The following is a 14,222-nucleotide window of genomic DNA, read 5'->3' on the forward strand; positions in this document are numbered from 1 at the left end:
TCTCTAAAAGGAGGGTCCTATTCTATACCAACCTCTCAGGGTTTTTTGGGTATGTGTGAAAATCCAATGAGATAATATCTGTAAAGTGGCTGGCCTTAGGGTACATGTCCAATAGGGAAAAGATGATCACCCTATTGTTATTATTATTCAGCATTACAGTCAGGGAGCAACCGGGGTGTAGGGTTGAATCCTAGCTCCACCACTCGCTAGGGCTGTGACCCTGGTGAGTGACTCTATCTCCCTGTGCAAAATGGGGAGGACTGGAGAGAGGATGCTTGAGGTGGCCCATGAAAGCCCTTGGCATGGTGCCTGACACACGGTTGACACTCAGTGAGTGGTGGCTGCTGTCATTGTCATTGTCGTTTGTGGCTTGCTGCTCTTATTGGGGGCTTATTTATCCCAGACAACAAGAGGAATGTGAGTACCTGTTGGATGGCCCAGGAGAAATCCTACTGAGGTCACCGGCTCCGGCTGGGAAAATGTGGTAGTCAAAAGGTCGCTATCATTGTTAAAAGGAAGCAGAAGACAGTGAGACACAATGAGAGTGCGGGCCTTCATGCTATGGTCTTAACAAGCCACAGAACTTCTCCTGTGCTGCACTCATTCATAACTTATTCATTCATCCATCCATTTAACCAAAAGAATTACTGAGCACCTACTAAGTGCTAGGCATTCTCCTAGCACTGAGGGTACAGTGGTGACCAAGGCAGGTGTGGTTTCTGGTTGCTGGAGTTCAAATCTGTTGGAGGATACGGACAAATAGACCATTACCATCAGTGTGATTAGTACCAGGATGCAGGCAGCACAGGACAGAGGCCAGCAGAGCCCAGAGGAGGCCTCCCATCCAGGCTGGGCAGTCAGAGATTCTCAAATTCCTGTTTTAGCAAAGGAACAAAAACAGGAACCTGGCTGGCCACGGTGGCTCATGCCTGTAAACTCAGCACTTTGGGAGGCCAAGGTGGGAGTATTACTTGAGCCCAGGAATTCAAGACCAGCCTGGGAATCATAGCAAGATCCCATCTCTACAAACAATTTAAAAAGTTAGCCAAGTACGGCGGGGCACACCTCCAGTCCCAGCTACCCAGTAGGCTGAGGTGGGAAGATTGCTTGAGCCTGGGAGGTCAAGGATACAGTGAGCCGTGATCGCACCACTGCACTCCATCCTGGGCAACAGAGTGAGACCCTATCTCAAAAATAAAAAAATAGAAACTTGACTGGCTTCTTCCAGTCAGCAAGTCTAAATAATCAGTCATTTACATATTAAGTGTGAGCTATCCAACGAGAAAACCGTGAGAAAGTATTTAGTAATTGGATTTAGACATTGGGGTTTTTTTGGGGGGGCTGAGGTAAATGTTGAAATAATAAATTATACAATAGTAATGACAGCAATTATTTTTTGAATGGGTACCTTGAGGATTATACTGTTTATTAAAGGACTGAGAACTTCCATAGATTATTTGCTGTTTGCCCTGCTTCCTACCACCCTCCAAAGACTTCTACTGCCTGGGACCCTCCCCAAAATTCAGCAAATAAATAGTTAAAACCTGGCCCAGCAGAGAAGTGTCTAGGGACCCTGCTCCTATGGTTCTGATTGGTTTATACCCGGTTATTACATTTATTAAATATTATTCTGGGTAATATTAATATCACTCATAACATGGGGAAACTGAGGCACAACTGAAGTAACACACACAAGTGGCCAAGATTCAAACCTCTGATTCAGACCTCAAGCTGTTAACCTCTTGGATAGCAGCAATGTTACCTGGGTGCCAGTGGAGACTCACAGAAATAGGGGACCCGATCCCTGTCCTCAGGGGGCTTGTAATCAAGCCAAAGAAAGTTCTTAATAAAGCTAGTCAGGGGAGTGTCTGGTGAACTTGTGATTCTCTCTGGAGTCTGAGAAGAGAGGCTTGCAAGCTGGAGGGGCTTCCTGGATGAAGGGCCATATGGGTAGCAAGGGAAAGACTAGCCAGGAGGAGGGGTGCCTGGGAGGCGCTCTCAGTACAGAAAGCCGCGTGGGCTTTGGAGCTGCCACACTGGCTGGCTGGGGACTTTCTTCTACTAAGAGTGGGAGTCTCGTGCTTTTATTTCCCTGAGGGAAATCAACCAAGGAGCCCTCACTAACGCACAAATCAGCTGCTGCCTCAGTTTCCCCATGTCTAGCAATAAGACTTATACCCTCCACATCCCCCCATATGTCTCTTTCCCTTCCAGCATATGTCAGGGAACAACGTGGTATTGGGGAAAGATCCCAGAACCAGGATCTGGTCCCACCTCGGTCACCTCATCTGTCAAATGGTAAAAAAAAATTATGATGTTAGTGAGTTTCAGAGACAGCAGAGCAGGTCAAGAGCCTGGGTTCAAATTAGGGCCCTACCACTTTCTTCTTGGGTAACACTTGGCCCATTGCCACACATCTCTGTGCCCCACCCCTCCTCCAGGAAGGATACCATGATTGCAGTACTTATCATCTACAGTGCTATAACAATTAAAAGGCTTAATGCTTGAAGAGCACTTAGCCCCTTGTCCTACTCCAGTCAGTGCTCAATTTATGTTTGCTGTCACCATCTAGGGCAGGAATTGAGCACTCACTGTGTGCCAGGCACTGTGCTCCTTATCTGCTATGTGACCTTGGGCAAAGCTGGGTCTCACCATCGTCAACTGTCAGACAACACCATTCCGTGTGTGTGTACTGCATGCTAAACACAGAGCTGAGTGTTTTACATGCATCATTTCATACAATGCTCTCGACAATCCGATGAAGTTGATACTATCATTATTCCTTTTTTGCAAATGAGAAAATTGAGGCTTGACAAGCCAAGATCTTAACCCTATCTGTGTCATTGTAAAGTTCCAGTAAGTTTAAAAGTACTTTGGAAAGCAGAAAGTACTGCATCTCTTCAAAGAATGTTTACTGTCAAATCCAGTTTCTCCACAGCATCAGTTATTGTTCTGCGTTTTTAATATGACAGGATTTGCAGCGAATGTTTATGGAGCATTGACTATGAGCAAGACACCATTTTCATGCCTTATCTGTTTTACCTCATTGAGTCTCATAACAACCCTGGAAGAGAGGCATAATTATTGGCTCTATTTTACAGATGAGAAAAGTGTGGCACAGAGAAGTTCAGTCACTTGCCCAAGATCACACAGTTGTGATGTGGCCAAGCAGAAATTCTAATGCAAGCAGAAGGCAGGGAGTCTGGGTTTGGGAGAGAACAAAGCTCACCCTGGGTTTGTTTATTCCTGAAATAGTTTCCATCATCTCACTTCAGATAAAACAGAGCACACCTCTTTCAGATCTTCAGGTTTTTCGCAGGACCAATGCTGCTTTCTGTGCAGAAAGTTTGGAATTTTTTTAAATGCAAATATTTCTCTTCTCCATTTAATGACCCCACCCATCTGCATGCCCACTGTTGTCTGTGTCTGAGTCTAAGGGGGGATTGGGCTCTCCCTCAAGAGACCACTGTGCAGGGCATAGTGGGAGCATTTGGATCAGCCTGTGTCAAGCCAACTGTCTCTGATGCCTGGAATTGCATTCTATGTGCCCATTGCCTTGGCAGACCAAGTGTGGTTTGCCTGGAACAATCTGGTGCCCTTGTCTCCCACATGTACACACACACACACACACACTGGCGTGCACACACCGGCGTGCACACACCCACAATCCGTGCACGCATGAACATGGGCTGGGGAGGATAGCTATTGAACATGCACACACAAAACACACACACTTTGAAACCTTCGCAGAACTAGTTCACACACCTGGGGCACAGAGTTAGCAGCCTCCATAAAATTCGAGGCTTGTGTTAGATCACACAGTAAAACAGAAGCCCAGTTTCTCATCCAAGTTCTTTCTCTCTCTCTCTTTCCAAATAGAGCTAAATTTGGCATTAGGCTGACCTCCACCCCCATTATCAGAACATCAAACACCCGGTTTCAGTATTTGTGACAGTAAAAACCCTTTCCCGCCCTTAATATATCTGTCATCTGTCTGAGAGCATTGCTTTTCAGATGATGCGATATCAGTAAAATTTTTTTTGCCATTATGTCATAGGCTTGACCACTAGCAGAGGACAGGATAAACCGGTACCCGTTCAAACGTTCAAAGTCCTGGCCGGGTCTTGCTTTCAAAAGCGCAGCTCAGCTAAAAATATGTGTCATTGAGGTCTGCTGTGGCAAAGCACACCGTTTACCTAACCCAAGGCATTTGGCTTCAATCTAGTTTAAAAAGAAAGAAAGAAAGAAAAAGCCTCTCAGGTTTATTTACTGAAATTGTCATTTCTTCTCCCCCACCCCCCGAACTTTAATCAGCCACGCAAAGCACAAAACCTACATTCAACTCTGATTTTATGACACGAGGCTAACTCCTCCTCCGCGAATTTATTTCACTTAACTTTCAAAGCCCTTCCCACTTGGCAGCCAGGCCGCGCAGCCCCCAACGCAGTGCTCCCCTCTGAAAAACACAACGCTTTGCCCATTTCCACTTTTAAAGACCGATTCATTATTGTGGAGCCAACGTCCCTCCGCAATCCCGACCAGATGGGACACTTTCATATCTTATGCTCCTTATAGTCAACCCCCTCCCACAAGATCCAAGTGGTGTGATACCAGGACTAAATCCAAGAGAAGGGGAAAAGAAGCAGAAACAGGGAAAGTACAGTGTAATCAGATCCCCAAACAAACTGATGGTACATTGCACTTTAAAGGAGTAGCTGGAGGACTCTATCCAGCAGGCACATCAAAAAAGGGGAAGAAAATGGTTTAAATGTCCCAGAGCATCCGCTGCTGCTGTCACTGTTAGAAAGCAAAGTCTTCCTTACTATACTTGCTGTATAGTAAAATGCCAAGCCTGTTCTCTTAAAAGAAAAAAAAAGTAATAATAATAATAATAATAATACTGCAGCGTTATGGCATTTGCTGTCAAAAGCCGAGTGCTGAAACGGTTAAACAGCCAGCGGTTAGTAGCGAGAATCCCTCCCGGTGTCCCGTGGAGGGGAAAATCCTCCCGACAGACTGGCCTAGGGAATCCCGGCCCGGGACACTTCCCTGCCCCCGCGCAAAGTTGTCCAAAGTCGCCTTCCCAAGTGTCCCTTCCCTGGCCGGGGCGCGGGCGCCCCTCCGCGGGCCACGCTACCTGTGCGACCAGGGCGAGCGGGGTCCCCAGGCCTCCCGCGCCGACCTCTGCCCGGAGCTGAAAGTGCTGCCCGGGACGGGAGCAGCAGGAAAGGACCGGGAGGAGCGAGCGGAAAAGGCTGGAAGGGATCGAGAGTTAGTTACCTTGGTCCACAGACCCCATGATGCGGAGGGGATGGCAGTGCCCCAGTCTGAACGCAGCCTCTCTCTGCATCTGGAGGGGACGGGGACTTGGCGCGTGTTTGGAAAGGGGGGTCTGTTTGTATCGACCAGCAGCCGAGGGGGCGCCGTCTTCTCTACCGCTTGCCCGCGGGGCAGCCCTTGTCGAGGAGCCTCGGAGCGACCCGGGAGCTGCGCGCCTCCCGGCTCCCGGCTCAGCGGAGTCGGCGCGGCTCCGCGATCGGGCTTACTCCAGAGGCAACGCGACTTCCTTCCCCGCGCTCCGTGTTTATAGGCTTTCAATGCAGTAAAATAACGGGATTCCCTCACTGTTTCCTCCTGTTTATCCAGCGCCATGGAAACCACTGGATCCCGTCCATCTCCAAAACTAAGGGCTTTCCTGCAAACTTCACACTCAGGAATCCATGACGTCGCCTCCTCCGCGGCCAGCCAGCTCCGTGGCTCCTTCGGCCGCCAGCACAAGTCCCTGATTGTTCGGGAGAAAAGTCTGGGAGAGGGAGCGAAGCGGGCGACGGCGAGAAGAAGGGGGTGGGGGTGTGCGAGTGTCCAAGTCAGCCCTGCAGGAGCTCCAGGAGGCTGTTTGCAAGGAGTGCCCCAGCCACCGCCTTCCCTGGCCCATGGCAGCTTTTCATAAATCAAGCCCGAGACTCCCAAGCCCCCCATTTGCCAAGCGGGCGCCTCTTGGAGAAAGCTGCCCAGGGTTCAAACCAACACCCCAGGTTGTCCAAGCTCCTGGACGTTCGCCCAGGGGCCCTTCCCAGTCCCTCACGGCCTCTGGCTGCCCAGATTTTTGTGTGTTCAGGGATGGTGGGGAGGAGGAAGAGGAGAAGGAGAGGAAGGAAAAGAAATAAATAACGGTGCCTCGTGTCAACTCTCCAACTTCGAGAATTTTTTTTCAAAGAGTTTATTTTTAGATTCATTTAGAAAATCCAAGGTTTCCAGTGATGCTCAGAGGCTCCAGAAATAATGAAATGGCCAAAGAGAAGCTGAAACCAAGCAACCCATGTGTTTACACATGCTCTGAATAAACAGGAAAATAAAGAGAAAGGATATCATGAACTTTGCACAGTGTCCAGAAGAAAGTCCGTGCGATGCCACGCATGGTTCACAGTAATAGGCCACGAGACCCCCAGAAGGTCCGTGGGGAGGGGGAGAGCGAGAGGCGCAGCGGTCAAGATGCCTTTTCTGGACTTGGACTAGGTCTGCGTCTTCACCTGCCTGCAGGGTGGGAAATTCTGAGCCCAAAGATAAAGCTGGCTTTGAAAATGGACTTCAGATACTGTTGTGAGCTCTGATAAAATTGTGGATAGCAACCAAGGCTGGTGACTCATCACATACACACACCCCCCCTGCATGCTCTCACAGAGAGACTTGAACTTAAAGAGGCATTGAGAAGCAGCTGGCTCTATCCGTGGGACCACTCTGTTTTCCAGCACTGGCCCACAATAGCCTCGCTGGGCAGCTCGCAGACATAACTACTCCTGCTGGAGACAGATGCTGGCCCATAGAGACCAGCTGGAACTGGGCCTGAGAAAGCCCCACCCCCAGCCCCGCCCAGGGGACTCTCTTCAAGCCTGCCTCAACCAGGGTGGCCTCCCGCAGGACAGTCTAAGTAATGCTGTTCCCCCAGAGAGCAGCCATTATCTGTCCACCTACTGTGTGCCAAGGAATTCAAGGTAAGGAAGTCTCATTGACTCTCGAGTAACTCAAAAGTCATGGCGCCACCAAATTTCTTGCAACCACCCTGCAAGGAGGGGATCCTCTCCCCCACTTTCCGAAAGGGAAACTGAGGCACATAGAAGGCAGGTGGCTTGCCTGTTGATTTACTTGGCAAATTCTGGGGTGCAGCCTTTAAGGGCGTAGAGAGGATTTTCAGTGGAGCCTATTGAGGAAGACTCATTCCCAACCAGAAATTTCCCAAAAGAAAGAGAAGACTCTTTCTCCAACCATCTGAAGCAAGAACAGGGAGACCAAGCGTCCTGGTTTGCCTGGGATTGAGGGGGCTCCTAGAATGTAAGACTTTCAGTTTTAAAGCTGAGAAGGTTCCAAGCAACTTGGGACAGGGTGGTCATCCCAGGCATGAATGAAACTCAACTTCCTTTTGCCACTATCCAGACACCAAGGAAGCCTGCTAACCATTATCTTCTGCAGACAGTTACTACACTTAGTAACACTACGAACAGCAGCCCCTCACTCAGTACCTACTAGATGCCGGGCCCTGAGCTACAGTCATCTGTAAATCCCCACTTACAATCCCACTGCAAAGTAACAGACTAAAGATGAAAGGGGTTAGCCCTGTGCCATCCAATATGGCAGCCACTAGCCACATGTGGCTATTAAAATGTTAAATAATTAACAAATAAAATGTAGGTGTCAGTTCTTCAGTTGCACAAGCCATATGTCAAATGCTCAAAAGCCCACATGTGGCTGGTGGCTACCAAATTGGACAGCACAGAACAGAACATTTCCATCACCGTAGAATGTCCTCTTGGGCAGTAGTGGGTTAGACAACCTGAGAGGCCATTTAAAACTCAAGCTCTATAGTCAGATGCTTGGCTTTGCCATGTGGCATCACTTACCCCAGTCTGTAAAATGGGGCACTAGGAGTACCCTCCTAAACACTTGCCGTAAGGATTCAATGACTTTCTTTCATTGAAGTGCTAAGAACACTAAAGTATATAACAAATCCTAAAAGTATTTTTTTAAAAAGAAAACCTTCCCACAGTCAAGGAATGAGTAGTGATTAAGCCAGGAATAGGATTATTGGACTCGGCATTCATACCCTTCCTCTCCAGGCCTCCCTACAACTGCCACGTCCAGAGCACCAGACAAGCTCGGCAAGGTCTGTTTCCTTTCACCCTTCCGTTGAGCTGGATGCTGTAAGCCCCATTTACAGATGAGCAAACTGAGGCTCTACGAGTTGATGTGCACACAGCCAGTAAATGGACGGCCCAGAGTTGAACCCAGCTCTGTTTGGCGACAAAGCCTGTGTTCTTGGCACCGTATCCCCTGCCTCCCAGAACCCTCCCTTGGTGCCGAGGTTTTAGAGGCCAGAAGCGAGAAAGGAAACAAGCTTGCTGGGCCCTCCTCTGGCGGACTCATTATCAGGGATAAATTTAGACTCAGTCCCACCCAACTCAGGCCTCTGAGGCGATTCCCCAACTCCACAGGTGCGCAGAGCTGCTGAGCGGGGGATGTCTTTTGGAACTCAACAGAGTCAGCATTAGCCACATTTTTATGGAGCCCACTCTTTGTCACGGTTAAGCGTTTTTCCCTTTTAAAGCACATTTATACTACAAGGGCTGGAGCCGGGGCAGTTGCAGCTGAGTCACCTAATTTGCCCTTCTGGGCTGCAGCTTTTCGGCTTCTTAGTTTAGCCGTTCTTTGGTTCCTCAGACAATTTCTTTCCTCTCCCAGTGCCAGGGCAAGAAATATTTTGTCCTTTTGAACTGAACCACCCACTGTTTTTCACTTCTCTCGAGCACTCTCCCTTTTTTAAGGGATCCTCCAAGGGGGGTGGGTGGGGAGCTTCCGCCCACTAAATTATCCACGAAAACTCCCCAAAATAGAGGCTCTCAGCTGGGGTGGGAATGCACCAGCAAGTAAGGAAAAAGCAAAAGAGAAACCGAATCAAAGCAAATAGAAGGCGTCCAGGTGGCCGTAGGGGGAATGGTCCAGGGAGGCTGCAGAGACATGTGGGTTGGGGGAGACCTTGAATCACCGGGGAAACCTTTTATTAGATTCTCTTCCCTCTGACAGCCTCATAAATCAGAAACACAGGTATTTCTGCTGAGACACCACTTAAGTGATGCTGCCCCAAACAACTGATTCAACACCAGGGTTATTTAAAAGGACTAGGGCAGCTTAGGTGAGGGCCCTTCTCTGCATCGCTCAAGTGTCATCTCTGTGCCAATCGGTCCCCTTGACTGTCAACCCCTTCCTGGCTGAAATGTAGATGGCAGTTGAGAATTGTTCTAGATTTCTACATGTCTCAAACATCGAAGGCAGGACCAACGCAGGTGTCTGAAAGGTTTATTGACCTACCTAGAATAACAATGAACATTTATAGAGCAATTGCCATGTGGTAGGCATTAACTTGTTAAATCCTGCCGACAACTTCATGATGATCATTTTCCAGAGGAGAAAACTGCAGCACAGAGAGGTTGTGCAGCTTTCCTAAGGTTGCACAGCCAGTAAGTGGCAGAGGTGGGATTGGAACCCCAGCCACCTGGCTCTCGGGTGTTTTCTCAATTGCTCTGAGAAGCTCCCTATCAAATATCTCTTTGCCAGGCTTATTCCATGGGCATGGCTCAGGCTAAGTGGTGGGGATGGGGTGAGGACACAATTAGAAGTCATAGTCCTTGCCTTCTACTTGGTTGACAAGGGCACCACAAGGCCGAACGAGCAGGAGTGATCAACAGCAGCAACAGGAACATGGGCTGGAAATGCTGGAGGTATTCACGGAGGGTGCTCAGTGCAGCCTGGTGAGCTCTGACCAGGGGTCTCCACCTTCCCAGCTGCCTCAGCCGGGAACCTGGTGGTTGCCATTCCTGAACGTCCTCCCCTTTCATTGCCACATCTTACAGATAGATCTCCCAGTTCTGAACATCTTCCCTCAGAAAAATCTCTCAAATTCACTCCTGGCCATTAAAATTTTAAATAATTGCAGGATGTGATGACTCACACCTGTAATCCCAGCACTTTGGGAGGCTGAGCCAGGAGGATCAATTGAGTTCAGGAGTTCGAGACCAGACTGGCCAACAAGGTGAAACCCCGTCACTACCAAAAATACAACAATTAGCAGGGCATGGTGGTGGGCACCTGTAATCCCAGCTACTTGGATGACTGAGGCAGGAGAATCACTTGAACCTGGGAGGCGGAGGTTGCAGTGAGCCGAGATTGCGTCACTGCACTCCAACATGAGTGACAGAGTGAGACTCTGTCTCAAAAAATTTAAAAATAAAAATAAAATGAAATGTTAAATAATTAACAATTAAATAAAATGTGTCAGTTCTTCAGTTGCACAAGCCGTATGTCAAGTGCTCAAAAGCACACGTGGCTGGTGGCTACTAAATTGGACAACACAGAACAGAACATTTCCATCACCGTGGAAAGTTCTCTTGGGCAGCCCTGGGTTAGACAGCTTGAGAGGCCAGTTTCTCAGAGCAATTGAGAAAACACTTGAGAGCCAAGTGGCTGAGGTTCCAATCTCTGCCACTTACCGGCTGTGCAACCTTGGGAAAGTTGCACAACCTCTCTGTGCTGCAGTTGCCTCCTCTATAAAATGATCATCCTAAGATTGTTGGGAGGGTTTAATGAGTTAATGCCTACCACATAGCAACTGCTCTATAAATGTCCATTGTTATTCTAGGTAGGTCACTTCTCTTCCTCTCCACAATACCAGCATTGCCAGGACCCCTCTCTCCTGGTGACTCTCTCCTGGTGACTCTTCGGCCTCTTCGCCTCCGCTTCTCTCCTGTTCCTTCCCTGAGGTCTATTCTTTCCTGCACAACCAATGTGATATTTTCTCAGCTTTAGAATCTAAAGGGGACATGTGACCATGTCATCCTCCACTGAATCACAATTACCTTGTGGGTAAAGTTCAAAATCCCTTATGTGACCAATGACCTATAAAATCTCACCCACCTTCTCCAGTCTCACCACCATTCACCTCCTACACCCTTCAACTCCACACCCCTGCCTACTGAAACACTCAGCACCCCACCCCCCACGAATTCTCCCTGTTCTTCCTCACTTCCAGGCTTTCTACCAGGCTGTTCTCTCCCTCCTCCCACCCTCAAGCTCCTCTCTGTGCTTGGGTAATTCTAGTGGCCTCCCAGTCTCGCCTTGGATAACATTTCTTAGGGAGAAGTCTCAGCTTCTTCATCTATGAAATGGAGCTACATCTACTTCTTACAGAGTGATATGGTTTGGCTGTGTCCCCACCCAAGTCTCATCTTGATTTCCTACGTGTTGTGGGAGAGACCTGGTGGGAGATAATTGAACCAAGGGGGCAGGTCTTTCCCGTGCTGTTCTCATGATAATGAATAAATGTCATGAGATCTGACAGTATTATAAGGAGGAGTTTTCCTGCCCAATCTCTCTCTTTGCCCACTGCCATCCATGTAAGACGTGACTTGCTCCTCCTTGCCTTCCACCATGATTATGAGGCTTCCCCAGCCACATGGAACTGTAAGTCCAATTAAACCTCTTTCTTTTGTACATTGCCCAGTCTTGGGTATGTCTTTATCAGCAGCATGAAAACAGACTAATACAGGGAGACATGAGCATCTGAGAGGCCAACGTATCTAATGAAGCACTAAGCACAGTGCCCAGTACACAGTAGGTGTTCAATAACCGTAGCTACAGTTACTATCATGTTGCCACTACAAATATCTGTCATGCTTTATCACCCAGCTCAACCAAATATGCCATTTCAGAAGTGCCCCATCCCTCTTAGAATAAAATTCAATTCCTCACCAAGGCTGATGTAGCCAGCCTCTAGAAGGTCCTAGTGGCACCCACCTTGGTGTTCCTGCTCCTGGGCCACCCCCTCCTAAATGGGCAACACAAGGCTACAGCAGAAATGAGATGTGTGACTTCCAAGTCTAGGTCATAAAAAGTGTGTGACTTCTGCACTGCTGTCTTGGATCACCCACCTTGGGGGAAGCTGGCTGCTGTGTTGTGAGGACACATAGGCAGCCCTTTGGAGAGGCCCATGTAGTAAGAAACTGAGGCCTCCTGCCCACAGCCAGCATCTCAGTCAACCCTTCAGATGACTGCAGCCACAGCCAATGGCTTGACTCAGGAAAAACCCTGAACCACCCAACTAATTTGTTCCTGAGCCACAGAAACTCTGAGATGATAAGTACTTGCTTGTTTAAGCCACGATGTTCATGGGGAAGCAACAGAAAACGAATGCAATGGCCTTTGAGGTCCGGCCCTTCCCACCTGTCTGGTCTCCCATCTACTCTCCATGAGTAGACACTTGCTGGCTTTTGTGCTTCCTTCCCTTTGGCCTGGGACCCTTTGTCCCTAGATGTCTATGGCTGGCTTCTTCCATCTTCCCAGCCTCAGTTTAAATGCCATCCTGTCAATGCATTCTTCCATGACCCTCACCTCTGAAATAGGTTCCTCTGCCCTGAAGTTCAACCCCACCCCACAAATCTCAGTCCCAACGCCCTGTCATATTTTTATAGCATTTATCACTTACCACAAATAAATTACATATTCATTTGTGTATTCTATGTCTCCTTTGCCTCCCAACTAAAATATCAACTCTAAGAAGGCAGGAACTTTGTTTTAATCCCTGCTGTGTCCTCAGCACCTAGAATGATGCCTGGCATACGGTTGGACCTCAAAAATGTTTGTTAAGTGAATAACACAATATGAAATTGTCTCATCTGTTTGTTTACTTGGTTATGACTCATCTCCCCACTAGACTAGGAAAATAGGGGCATGTCTGTCTTACTCGGGACTTGGCATGGTGTCTGGAACGGGTGGTACTCAGTCAATTATCCTATCTAGCATCTGTGACAGACACAGGGACTAACTCTGTCTGTTGGGTCTCACAACAACTCTCTAAGATGAAGGCCACTATTATCCCCATTTTGCAGGAGGGGCGGGGGAAACTGAGGCACAGAGGCTCAAGGTCAGCAAATAGTAAGCGACCGAGTGTGAATGTGGAGAGTGGCAGCCTAGCTCCAGAGCCAGACTCCTAGGTCCTGTCTATGTTTGGTGAATGAATGAACGACAGGCACAACCATGATGGTCTGGCCACCTGCTCAGCCCGCTGGGGAGAACCCTCACTCCGTCACGTGGCCGAGGAGGTGGGTGAGGTGCTCAGCTGGGGTTGGCAGAGGAGAAGGAACGGGGCGGTGGCTGGCAGCTGGGGAGGCCTTCCCCATCTCCTAGCGATGGAAAGGTTCACCTCATCCGGAAAGAACTCCCAGTTCCATGGTTGTGGCAGGGAGTGAGGTGTCTCCCCGGCCTGGTTCGTTTCAAAATACATTGTCTTGCTTTTAATAGCCTCCCTGATCAGCTCTTGGAGGTTCTCATGACTGACTGTTCCCAAAATAATACCCGGCGCCGCTTTTTCCAACTCAGAAGTGCTGAATCTTGCTACCTCCCAATCAGTTGCTGGCTGCTGCAAAGAACTGTGGTAATCCCAGGGTCCCCCAAGACAGAATGTAACCCAACAGGGAGGTTTCTGAGGCATTTGGAGAGAACCCCGATGTTCCTCGGCAGCTCACAGGACTGCTGACAGCAAGTTTCCAGGGACAGCCTGCCCATCCACGGGGCTCCCTCGCTGCTCCCAGCTGCTGAACTGAGATGTGACAGTGGCCAGTGGCAGCCCTAGGAACGCCCCAGCCCTCAGAGATGGAGAAGATTTTCCTAGAAGCTGGAGAGCTGACGTGGAGTGAGAGGGAATTGGCTTCTGGCCCTAGAGGCTGCGATCAGCTTGGCTTGTGTTTCTCCCTCTGTGGGTAGAAGAAGGGGGGTGGTATCTCCTTTGCAGTTTTTTGAGAGTGAACCTTGAAATATCAAGCATCTCTCCTGTGAAAGGAAAGGACTGAAGTACCTATAGCTAGACTTTCTTTCTTGTATTAAAAAAAAATCAGATGGGCTATCTTCTTCCTTTGTGTATTCATTCAATAGACATTGTCATGTACCTAAAATATTCTAAGCACTTGGGATGCAGCTGTGAGCAAAACAGATGCAGGTGCTGCCCTATAAGGCTTCCAGTCTAGCAGGGAGACTGAGAGGAAACACACAAATACAGACAACGCAGTTGAGTGGTGTCATGTGCCAAGAAAAACACATAAAGGAGAGCAGGAAGATATGGAGGGCTGGGGAAAGGAGCCCATTTTAGTCAGGGTGGTCTGGAAGGCTTCAGAGAAGAGGTG

The 14,222-nt window shown here is 48.8% G+C and overlaps 1 protein-coding gene across 4 annotated transcripts in view; it reads right to left on the minus strand.

Moving 5' to 3' along the window:
• NFATC2 (nuclear factor of activated T cells 2) overlaps positions 1–5,722 on the minus strand; it is a 176,946-nt gene extending 171,224 nt beyond the window's left edge. For 2 of the 4 annotated variants that reach the window (XM_028828511.2, XM_028828512.2), the window contains exon 1: positions 5,281–5,592. Coding sequence is in view for 2 of the 4 variants with exons in the window: in XM_077951993.1 (XP_077808119.1) it covers positions 5,281–5,350 (70 nt within the window). In the remaining 2 variants the exon portion in view is untranslated. Of the gene's footprint in view, positions 1–5,280 lie in introns of all 4 variants that reach the window. The other 2 variants (XM_077951993.1, XM_077951992.1) reach the window with 2 other exon arrangements.
• Positions 5,723–14,222: the final 8,500 nt, after the last annotated feature.

The sequence above is a fragment of the Macaca mulatta genome, chromosome 10, assembly GCF_049350105.2.
Source record: "Macaca mulatta isolate MMU2019108-1 chromosome 10, T2T-MMU8v2.0, whole genome shotgun sequence".
Taxonomy (NCBI): Eukaryota; Metazoa; Chordata; class Mammalia; order Primates; family Cercopithecidae; genus Macaca; species Macaca mulatta.